Source organism: Tachysurus fulvidraco, chromosome 5 (assembly GCF_022655615.1).
Source record: "Tachysurus fulvidraco isolate hzauxx_2018 chromosome 5, HZAU_PFXX_2.0, whole genome shotgun sequence".
Classification (NCBI taxonomy): Eukaryota; Metazoa; Chordata; class Actinopteri; order Siluriformes; family Bagridae; genus Tachysurus; species Tachysurus fulvidraco.
In genome coordinates this window covers 21,372,143-21,384,148 of record NC_062522.1, presented here as the reverse complement: position 1 = coordinate 21,384,148, position 12,006 = coordinate 21,372,143, and the positions used below count along the sequence as shown (strand labels likewise).

The following is a 12,006-nucleotide window of genomic DNA, read 5'->3' as shown; positions in this document are numbered from 1 at the left end:
CTATTATTAAAACACACTTCAGAAACAGACATAACACCTTTCATCGTGATTTATTGGTTTCTTATTAGTTATGTTTATCTGTAATCATGGATGTTTAGTTACTGATATGAATATGGTCACATTTGTAAAACTAATGAAGTTCTTACAATAAGAAGATGCACAAGTCATTTAGATCAAGATTTAGGTAAATATCTTGTTTGTAAAACTATTACTAAATTTAAAAAAACAAAAAAAAAACAGATTACCTGTACTAAGAATATACTTTTTTATATATTCCTAATTTTGCTATGAGGTCACCATGGTTGTTCTATAGAAGGTCATGGATAAAAGCCACATTTTCCACATTGGCATGTTCCACTGGTGACGACCTTCTATTTTCTCAAACCTCTCTTACTTCTGGGTCCTTTGGTACTAAAAGAACAAAAGCAAGAGAAAATGACTGATGAGACAGATAAAAATGCACAATGCACAATGAGGAAATCGAGCTCCTGTTATTAAAGAGGAGCTCGATTTCCTCATTGTGCATTGTATAAAAAAATATATAATCTTTACTGTCTATACCAGGGGTCGGCAACCTTAAATACTCAAAGAGCCATTTGGACCCGTTTACCACAGAAAAAAACACAGGGAGCCACAAAACCCATTTGACATCTAAAATGAAGATAATACTGCATATATCGTTTTTTACCTTTATGGAAAGTATAGAAAAAACTGTAGTGTGTTGCATTTATGAAATCAATGAACTGCTACCGAGTAAACGCAATTTTATTTCTGCAAGCAAACAAAACTATTTTGAACAGTTTGAACTAACCTTAAGAAAAAAGACGCTGGGTTGAAGGTTACTTTCAAATAAAATGTTTAATGTATAATTGAGTCCTTCATATTCATGACCAAGGCTCTCAAGTTTTGAAGACAGGCAAGCGTGACATCTTTTGCGTTAAATCTTGACATTGTTGCATTAAATCTTTCCCAGATAGTGCTATTTTCTGATTGGCTATTGTGTAGCTTCTTTTTTGATTGGCTGATAAGTGTCAGGCTCGACTAAGAACTGAGACGCGCTTGATTCCTTCCCGGTTCCACAGAGACAGCAGTGCGGACTGATACATTTTGGGCGCTGCGGCTTATTAAATATATGATAGTTTTTCTGCGTGAGAACACGATGTGCGGCGGGAGAGCGTGAGAAAAGACCGAAATGCGTGACAATGTGTGGCACTTGACAGCCATGCATGACATAAAAAGTTAAACTTGCCGGCTGCAGCAAACCAAAAATGCGCCTGCTTCTGTGTGTCAGATTTCGCAAGTCGTCGGTTATGACGCATATTTTGGGGAAAAAAAATGAAACACGGTTTACTTTAATGTTACAAGAGCATCAGGATCTTAGAATTTATAATTACATTTTTTAAAAACTAACTAACAAAAATAAAAATTTTAAATTAAATATTTATTTTCCAAATCTACAGGGAGCCCCAGCAGAGGGATGAAAGAGCCACTTGCGGCTCCGGAGCCGCGGGTTGCCGAGCCCTGGTCTATACTATCTGATTTCATTTAAAAATATTGAAGAAACACAGTGTCCACACCACAACCTTTGACTATACACTAATCTCCTGCTTCAAGATTCTCTTCTTCCATCTCTCTCACTATCTAATTCTGTCTCTTTCTGTCTCTCTGTCTGACTCCATCCCCCTCGACCATATTTTCATTATATATGTCTTTCCATCTCACTCTTTCTCTTTGTATCTCTCTCATTCATCAACCTGCCTTGTGCCAGCCTGCCTACAACTGGTTCTATGTTCTCTGGCATTTTTCCTCTGGCACATATCCAGAGAGAGAGAGAGAGAGAGAGAGAGAGAGAGAGAGAGAGAGAGAGAGAGAGAGAGAGAGAGAGAGAGAGAGAGAGAGAGAGATGTAAGTGAGACAGGCCATCTGAGCTGTGAGAGAGACCTAAAGATCCTTTTTGAAATAGGAGATGGGATTTCTATCAAGGTCATGCAACATGGAGCAATATATAATCATAATTTAGCAGCTCCTCCTTAGGCACAAACAATAGTCATCAAATAAATGATTAGGTGAGTTTAGAAAAGGGATGGACTTGTATTGTAATCATCCCAGACATTACTTGGTGAATTATAGGTGACTACACGTTTCGCTTTTGCAAGCTGACACACATTTGCTATGAGTCAAGTCTATATCACCCAGAATGCCATCCTGCCTTCATAGATCATGCCAGGTTGTTGTTTTTTTGTTTGTTTTTAGATTTTTAAAAAAAAAAATACAAACCTGTGAGTTGACTCATGCACATTTCTACCTTTGTAGACACTGACTGGGTGTCCGAGAGATTTAGAGGACATTATATTTTGAATTCCAGGTCTGTGGATTATTATATACTACTGGGTTGTATAATTATACTGCCTGACTTCACGCACGGCTTAGTGTGGCTTCTCAGCTGTCCTTACTCCCTGTCTTTCTCTTGCAATTGTATCCACCCAGGTTGGATGTCTCTCTGTCTGATCCAGGGAGGGTTTCTTTTTTGAGACACCGTTATTTAACACAGTGCTTTTGTGTAGTTATTCCCAATGGGCCTAGTTCAAAGGTCATGGCATAATGGAAACCAGCTGTTACTTCAAACAGGAGTTCAGGAATATGGCACAGTGATATATAGACACAGAAGAAGAGACTCAACATTTCCAGGGTCTTAACTGTAAACAATTTATACTTGGTTTCTTCTGAAAGAGAATGCACACTGAAATATATATATGTAAATGTATAAATCAGGATACTGAAATATTGGCCATTTCTGTGGTTGATTAAAGATAAACATCAGAAGTACTTACTTTTTCTGATGGTCGCTGACCCTGTTTCTCAGAACAGTGACCTACAGACAGAATTACAGATATGACTCAGAAACAGAGATATGTCTCTACACAAAGTATCCATGTCACTTATATATATGGGAAGCAATCCAAGGACCAGATATACAAAAGAAACATGTAGTTCTGCCAAATCTGGCCTAGGTGGGAATGACACAGTCAGTGTGAGTTATGGTTTAATGGCTGTGTCAACAAAAATGCATGTAAAAGTTTTGATATATTACATTTACTTTCACAGCGAATAGTTTACCTCGTATTTTTGACGTGTATATTTGTATTGCAGTTCAAATTTCTCTGCCTCAAGTTGGTGCATCCACTTCCAAAGTTCACTGGCTTTTTCTCTGTATGACATGAGACATGATAAACAGGATCAACCAGTCTGAAATGACTTCAGTTGTCTGTTACAGCCTTTACAGTATTTAGACTTTTTTCATGCCACATTTTTAGAATAATTGTGAATTATCTATATCGAAGCAAGTTGGACATTTGCAGTGTATATCTTTCTGGCAGCTCCGTACCTGAGCTGCTCAGCATTCAGTTCTTCAACCTTAAGCTCCTTACGCCGTTCACTAAGAATCTTTTTTTTCTTCTCTCTCTCTGTTTGTTTTCTTGGTGTTCCACGCTTCTCGGTCTATTAACCAAAGCAAGATAATAATCAAGATAAACCAGGTTAAAGTTATTTAGTTACACCAAAGATAAAGGATTTACAAGCATTACCTTATGCATGTATCCAGTGAACTGTAAATTTGACAGAACCTTCTTTTTCTTGGCATCTTCCTCAGCTTTTTTCTTTGCTTCTTCTTCCTCTTTCCGTGCCCTTTCTTCCTGAAGAACACACATCTATTTAGTTTTATGTGGATAAACATAAAGTACTGAAATGGTATAATTTGTCGACTCACTGCCTGCTTTTTCTGATGCTCTCGCTCTTTTTCTGCACGGATTCTCTGCTGCTCAGCTCTTTCTGCTCGTCGTTTTTCCTCATTTTCAGAATTAAATACAAGTGTCAATAAGCATGAAAGAGTGTTTTGATTACAATATAATAAAGCCCTTCAATGATCAATGATGATAATTATTGATAGTGATTCATTCAGTAGAAAGTATTCTATCATGATCAGGCTCACAGTTAATTTTTAGCCTATCCTAGGAGCACTGGGTGTAAGTCAGAACACACCCTGGATGGGGCACAAGTCCATCACAGGCCAACATGCCCACACAAATTCACACACTCGGTTACACCTAGAGGCAATTTAGCATAGCTAATTCAACTACAAGTGTCAGTTAAGGAGGAAGGTGGAAATTGGAGAACCTGGATTAAAAACACATAGACAAAGGGAGAAAAAATGAAACCCCACACCTTGTTGAAAACATGTTGAAGCAACCATTTTCTAATATTTGATTATGATAATATTTTATTCAAGCATGATTCAAAAGCAGCTTAGAAGTCACCTAATTCTGGCTACCATATGAACCTTAAGGTATATAAAAGATGCCAGAACCATTGATCATCATAGTCACTTGACTGATTAACATCTGCTTTCAATGGTAAAATAGCCAATTCTTGGTCCACTTCTTTTGCGTCCATCTGTTTTGTTGCCAAAAAAGCATGATATTTAACTTAAATGTCAGAGTTACATTCATTATGATGTTCTGTGAGTGAGAATTTAATAACATAGTTTGTAGTTATAGTTTGTCTCAATTTTTCTACCATGATTACAAGAAAAGAGTGCAGTATTTTATCAGGGATCCAGAAGCTATGCAATAGCAACACTACCTGCTGCACCACCTTTTGGTCAAAACCTGCAAAGATGTTGTATGTAGCAATTGAAGTATGTTTTTTTGCGCAAGCAGTAACCTGTTTGCCTTTTTTAACTCACCATTCTACTGGATAGGGAGATTAATTCCTCCTCTTCTTTTTTGCGACTCTCAAAGTGTGTCTCAATTAGGGACTGGAGCTCTGTCAGGTCCTTCTCCATGCGTTTACGGTGGATATCCTGCACAACCAACACCAGAACATTAATTTTATTAGGTTTATATGTGTATAGTACTAGTTACAGTAGTATCCATTAAAAAAATGCTTATTGTATTGTGTAATTGTGTCCAATTGTGTTTTTTCTATAGTTTCACATTTTTACATAGAAACTGGAAATCTGACAATCACATTATGACTAAAACAAATAAAATGTTCGGACCTGCTTCAACCTGTACTCACATCAAAGTCAACTTTCTCCCCATCAGGTATTTTGGGAGGTACCATGGGTGGAAGGAAAGCTCTGAAATTGAAAGAAGAACAATAAAGTCGTTTTTCCTCCTCTAAAACATTCATGGAATTTAAATGCTTCTTCCCAGAGTCTCTTACTTTGGCTTTGGTTTTGCCTCTTCTGTGCCACCCATTGATTATGAAGAAGAAAAATACAGAAAAGAAACTCTGTAAACCAAGGTAACCATGAAAAAAGACTCAAAATATAAAATGAATATGCTTTTTTTATACCTTCATCTCCATGATCCATGGCTGCACCTACAGAAGGAGAAAGGCTCTAGGTAATGTTTTCTCATAGCTATGTGAGGACAAGTATAATACAGGCCTAACAGAGTGGTAATAAAATACTGTAAGAAGCTGTGATCAAGAATAATGTGCTCATACAGTATAATCAGAATGAGAGGAAGAGGCAAACATCTGATTATTATTAAAACAAATTAAAATTAAAACAAAAATAGAGGCTGAAAAGGATTCTTACTACTGCCTGAGCCATTGGGAATATCCCATATTTTCAGATAGATAGATAGATAGATAGATAGATAGATAGATAGATAGATAGATAGATAGATAGATAGATAGATAGATAGATAGATAGATAGATAGATAGATAGATAGATAGATAGATAGATAGATAGTAGGCTAAATCTGAAAACTACATATAATTTGTTCAAAGACAGGTTCTAAAAGTAATCACACCCTAAGAAACCTGAAAAGATTATTTATAATTTTTTTATAATTAATAATCTTTTTTTTACATGTTTCTTGAAAATTTGTATATTTTCATTTATATTTTATGATATCATAATTGCAAAAGTCAATGCTGTAAAAACAATTAGAAAATAATTTATCAGTGGTCAAAAAGCAGGAATATATAACAAACAGACCTAATGTTTCTTACTGTAAACATGTTTTATTATATCGATAAAAATAAGCCCTTTCTAAAACTACGCTCAAGAAAAACAGTTTTATACGTAGTACACGTACTATATTTTTAATGCAGAAATTTCTTGTTTTTGTTCACTTTTCATTTAATGGATGAATAGCATGTATAGTGTCATACAAAAGGCACCAATCCCTCCCTCGTTTGCTTCTGTAGGTTCACACCAACCAGTCTGATCTCCCCTATTACACATGTATGTAAAGGGATGCAAAGAAAAAAGAAAGTGTAGAAATTCAAATCTTGCCAGACACAGTGTACAGTAAAATGTTCATTTAAATACAAATTAAAATTCTGTTAAATAAATAACAATAACACAATAACACCTGTCTCTTTAAATAAATCTCGACGATATGCTGAAGGAAAAAAAGGTGGTGTATAAATCTAGTCCTTTATTTACGTTTGAATACCTGCTTTGGGCTTCTAATTCATATAGCCACTGTTTTGGAATCATAGAGACAGTGGTTATATTAAAACAATTGGGTTTGAGAAGATTTGACAGTTAGCAAAGTAGACATCTTAAAAACAGGCAGTAGCACAACATCTCAACAAGTTTCTTCCTAAAAGCAAACAATTCTGAGCAACCTAATGGAGAATTTGAGGAGCATGTAAAAGTACTGTTTTTATATTTTATTTCTTGTGACTTTTACTTGGTGTTATCATTTCTGTATTGCCCAAAAGTGTTGTGTTTTCTCAAAGCAGTAGTGACTCATTTGTCTGGTAATCTACATCTCTCCCAGACACTATGACTGGCACCAAAGATCGTTATTTGACAGTCTGTTTTAATTTAATACCCAGGTGAACACATCAGAAACAAAAATGAATCTAGATGAAAAAATATTAACATGAATTTCAGAATTTACCAATAGTATTTAATGACTTCTTTTGGATTTAATCTGACACAGTGTCCACAAAATTGTGTAATACCTGACAGTCGATGTTAGATCAAATCCAACAATTAATATATATTTTAAAAAATCATATTGTTCATTAAAAGTTTGGAATAAAAAAAGATCATATAATATATTTGTAATATATAGTAAAAAGTCATTATATATTAGTTCGAAATTTCGCTCTGTTTTTGTTACTTTTTGAAAGTTTTGAGAAGACCAATTGTTTTGCATTTGCTATACACTAAAGACATTTGGGACCAAAAGATTATGCAATGATAGACCAGAATTTCAGTTTTTATGTACTGATAAGTTTTAAACTTCCTGGCAATTTTTGTTTAAACCTACTAATTATAAATGGTGGTCAGAAATATTGGAACATATGATTGCCCAGGCTTGCTATGTTAGATCAAAAAGTAATAGCTCCTAATGTCTATTTTTTTGGCTCAATGTCTACCCTTTTGTTTACTCTTTTGATTTGAGCCCAGAGATTCACCTGTGAAAATGGTGAAACCGTCAAGACCACAGAGCTGTCTATTGGAGAAAGCAAGGCATTGCACTAGCATTGGGCATAATCAGCACAAAAAATTGACAGTGAGTAATAAATAAATAGTCAGTGATAAAAAAAAACAACAATAGTCAGTGATATCATTCACATCCTCCACAGAATTTTGCCAATGGTATCACATGGAAGAAGAGATTTTGTGAGCAGAAATATTACATGCCATAGCCAGGCTTCTTTGGAATTCGCAAAGAATGTTCAACAAAGATTGAACTTTTCTAATGTGATGGAAAAGGCCAAAGTGTGGAGCTTATCAGTCAAGCATAGTGCCGGTAGTGTCATGGCTTGTCTGCTTCTGGAACAGGTTCACTAATCATTATTGATGATGTAGCTCATGATGGTAGGAGCAGAGTGAATTCAGAAGTTTATGGAAACATTCAGTCTGTCAACTTACAGAGAAATGCATCCTATCTAATTAGGTGGAACTTCATTATGCAGCAAGACGATGACGGAAAACACATTGCCAACACAATAAAGAACTTCATCAGGGGGAAATAAAGTAAAAGGCGTTAAACTGGCCAAGTCAATCATTAGAGATTACCCCAAATGATCATTTTGGGCATTTTGACTCCAGAAGAAGAGACAAAAGGAGAAACTACCAAAACAAACAACTGAATGAAGTTGCAAAACAGTTATAAAGAAGACTTACAAAAGAATAATAAAACAACAGTTTTAGGATGTCAGTGGTTTAACAGCTTCCTGCAGTTATTGTGTGTGTGTGTGTGTGTGTGTGTGTGTGTGTGTGTGTGTGTGTGTGTGTGTGTGTGTGTGTGTGTGTGTGTGTGTGTGTGTGTGTGTGTGTGTGTACCACAGATTCTCCACACAGATTTTCCAGGTTATGACCTGCACTGTGCACGCCATTTTAGTAGAATAATATTAATTTATGTGTATATTCTTTCATTAGTTTTTGATAACCTTCAGAGCTTCATGACTTGCTGATCATTGCTTGAATTATAAAACTGATGCATTATTAGCACTGGCTGAATCTGAACTACCTTCCTCCTTCTGTCAAAGAATGGGGAAGTTTTCACATATAAAAGACCTAAATGCCAGGATAACATAAAAAAAATGGGTTTATTGAAGGGAAAAAAATAACAAAGGGCTTGAAATGCAAGGAAACACAAAACACTGGAACACAATAACAGAAGCAAACCAAAGACAAGGACTCAGCAAAAACACACACAAGACAACTGGTATAAATAGGGAAGACAATTATTGAAACACAAGGAAAAGGTGTGCAGAGGTAGGAACGGATTAAGGAAAGGACAGGGCTAACACAGGTGAACACAAAAGCAAAAACAAAAGCACATGGTATAAGACAAACAAAGCCAGCCAGAGTGTATAGCAAGGGAATAGTTGAAACCAGTCCTGACACCTCCTCCTGCTTTACCTTCTGCTTCTACTCTTCCTCAGCCTCCTCAGTGCAAATTAGCAGATAGCACAGTGAGATAGCAGTCATCCTTTACAGCCCAAAAATATACCACCATGTTAATACAGAATTTTATATGTTCAGTAATTATGAATTGCATCTGTTACTTTATTTTGCCATAAGTTACAGGAAACACACATACACACACATACACACACGCACACACAAAGGTTGTTACTGTTGCATCAGTTACTTTATCTTGGTATAAGATACAGACAACACACACACACACACACACACACACACACACACACACACACACACACACACACACACACACACACACACACACACACACACACACACACACACACACACACACACACACACACACACACACACACACACACACACACAAATGTTGTTACTATTATGCTACAAAATACAAGCAAATCAACTCAAGTGTGTGAGAACATCAAAAGCTAAGTACTACTTGCTACTGTACGATTATAATTAGGTCATATGACATAATTATTCCAGATTGAAGACAAAAGCCTGTAAAGTCTAGTCTAAACGCTTTCTAATGCAAAAGAAAGAGAGTAGTAGTCCTGAGCTTTTCTACAGAGAATTGAAAGTAGGAGATAGAGTGAAATTAGCATTGTGCAGCTAACAACAGCACCTCTCTCTGGGGGTCTCAGCTAGCTCAGTCACTTTCTCCCAACACAAAGCAGCTTTTCTTACTCTCCAGTACAGCGCGATTACAATTACATCCTCCCCTGGTTTTCCAGCATGTGCCAGGAAGAAAATGGCAACTGGATAGCTTAATAGAGGCCTTTGTCACATATACATTACAGCACAGTGAAATCCTTTTTGGAGGCTGGGGTCAACCCTGGAGCAGTGAAGATTAAGGGCCTTGCTCAAGGGCCAAACAGTGAATGTTTGGCAGTGCTGTGGCTTGAACTCCAATCAACAACCCAGAGCCTTAACCACTTGTGCTACCACTGCTTAATAACATAACCATAGTTTCTTGGGAACACAAAAGAGCAAAGGTGTTAGACAAGAGTGTGAAAACTCTTGTGTTAAACATATGTAATTGTTCATAACTGTTTTGTTACAGTTGAGTGGGAGTCTACAGTTGTCTTTATTACATAACTTAAATAAACATTTCTGTGGCATAGTTAGAATTGTTATTATTTATTAGCATTTGAAAACACTTAAAGAGTACACTCCTTAATCAGAAAAACACCTCTGAGCTCAGAAACAGACAAGAGCATTGAAAAAACACACTTCATGGATTGTAACACAATGCTTCATTCCTGTGTGTTTGTTCCTTTGCCAAAACCTGCAGCAATTCCTGACTGGGCTGAGCCGACATTGCCCAAACAAATCCACACCCATGCAAAAAGCTCAGTCTTTTCTAACAGATATTATGGAAAGTGTAGTCCACATGTGCTCCAGTGGGTGTGGTGCTCTATGACTGTTGTTGTCTGAAGGTCCTGTTGTGGCAGGATCATAAAGCTGCCTGCTAGATTATTATCCAAGCTTAAAGGAAACCGGTGAGATGATAAAAAAAAAAAAAAAACTTCCCCAACCCTATTTCAGTGCTGAATACGCTTTAGTTGCAAGGCACAAATGAAATCTGTCACATTGTGTATGTATAGAACTTGCAACATGTGATGTTGTATAGCGATAAAATGATAAATCCTTACCCTCATTCTCACTGAAAATCAGAAACAAATCAGAAAATTACTTTTTTAGATTAACTGCCACACAAGCTTAGTATTGTATAACATCATTTATTCTAAATAATCAATGAATCTGAATGGATATTAACATCGACAACATTCTGAAATATTTAATCAGTACTTACTCGTATTGAACTTCTTCTGTATCTGACATATTTGGACTAAGACCTGTTTCATGAAAAGATAAATAGTTTCTTTTCACAATCAAGTTTTTATGTTATTACATTCGTATATCACAAGATGATGAAGACAACAACAACAACAACAACAATAATGATTATCAGCAACATTGAATCTTTCATGCCATGAAAATTGATGAATAAATAAATCCTTAAATAATTGAAATGATAATCGATTAGTAGAGTTGAATATCAGATCTGGATGAGTTTTATTTATGCATTTTTAAGCCACATTTATTAGAAATAAAGAATATCTGCTTTTACCTGCCCCTGTGTTTTGTAGGTCTGGGGTATCCTTTAAGAGGTCTCAATACCCCCTGACTCAGTCTGAACTCTGAATCAAATCTGAACTGGTTTATAAACTGCCCTTGTATCACATGACTAACTTTAGGGCTTTACATGGTTAGTAAAACACTCTGTGTAGTATGAGTGCAAACATGCCTCATGATGGAACAATAGCAATCCACTGTGTCTATTTATACAGTTTATGCACAGCTGGCCAGCAATGAACTAATCCACCTAACATGGCTCTCTGTTTCAGCTTTGCTCTAAAGAGAGTTAGTGAAGAAGATATGAAGTGTGGATGGCTGATTTGAAGCTAAAGTACGTGTGGCTCGTCAGTTCTTTCAGGGGACGCTGGGAGATTGGAAGCTTAGACCACATGGATGCCTGACTCCACTCCAAAATCTCTGATCTGTCAGACCAGACACAATGATAACAGTCCACAGCTCATAGCAGTCTCATAAACAGGCCACAAGTTGTTGTTTTTTCTTTGAAAGCTAAAAGAAAGTGCCATGAAAAATGCAAATGGCTTCCTGTCCTGATTTACAAATGCTGCTAAAATTAGGCTAATGAAATATTTAAATGACAAAAGTGAATTTTATATATTAAGCATATAAAGTGCAAACATTTGCTAAGAAATGGACCACGTGGTTGCTATTTAACATACATTTACACAGTGCATAGGTGAACAAACGTACAGTATATACACATACACATATATACAATGAAATTTATTTTTAAGCCTCAGTCCAGTGCTCTGTAGGCCTGTATGTTTCTCTATATCCACAAAAGAGGAGGTTTCAGTGACAGCTGCTTTATTACTCAACAACAATGCATCCCTGGTGAGTCACTAATGTGAACTGATTTGATATGCTATCATTATGTGTCAGAAGGTGCCTTGCTAAATCACTGAATGCT

At 36.2% G+C, this 12,006-nt stretch overlaps 1 protein-coding gene across 1 annotated transcript; it reads right to left on the bottom strand.

The window, feature by feature from the left end:
- Window positions 1-34: 34 nt before the first annotated feature.
- tnnt2b (troponin T type 2b (cardiac)) lies at window positions 35-11,180 on the bottom strand. The gene is made up of 13 exons (XM_027147174.2): window positions 11,071-11,180; window positions 10,753-10,795; window positions 10,592-10,602; window positions 5,356-5,382; window positions 5,224-5,245; window positions 5,077-5,137; window positions 4,742-4,858; window positions 3,767-3,844; window positions 3,585-3,692; window positions 3,386-3,498; window positions 3,118-3,208; window positions 2,832-2,872; window positions 35-411 (listed from the first exon to the last, which is right to left on the bottom strand). The coding sequence occupies exons 2-13, from the start codon at window positions 10,779-10,781 to the stop codon at window positions 372-374; spliced, it is 738 nt and encodes a 245-aa protein (XP_027002975.2). The 5' UTR covers window positions 10,782-10,795; window positions 11,071-11,180; the 3' UTR covers window positions 35-371.
- Window positions 11,181-12,006: the final 826 nt, after the last annotated feature.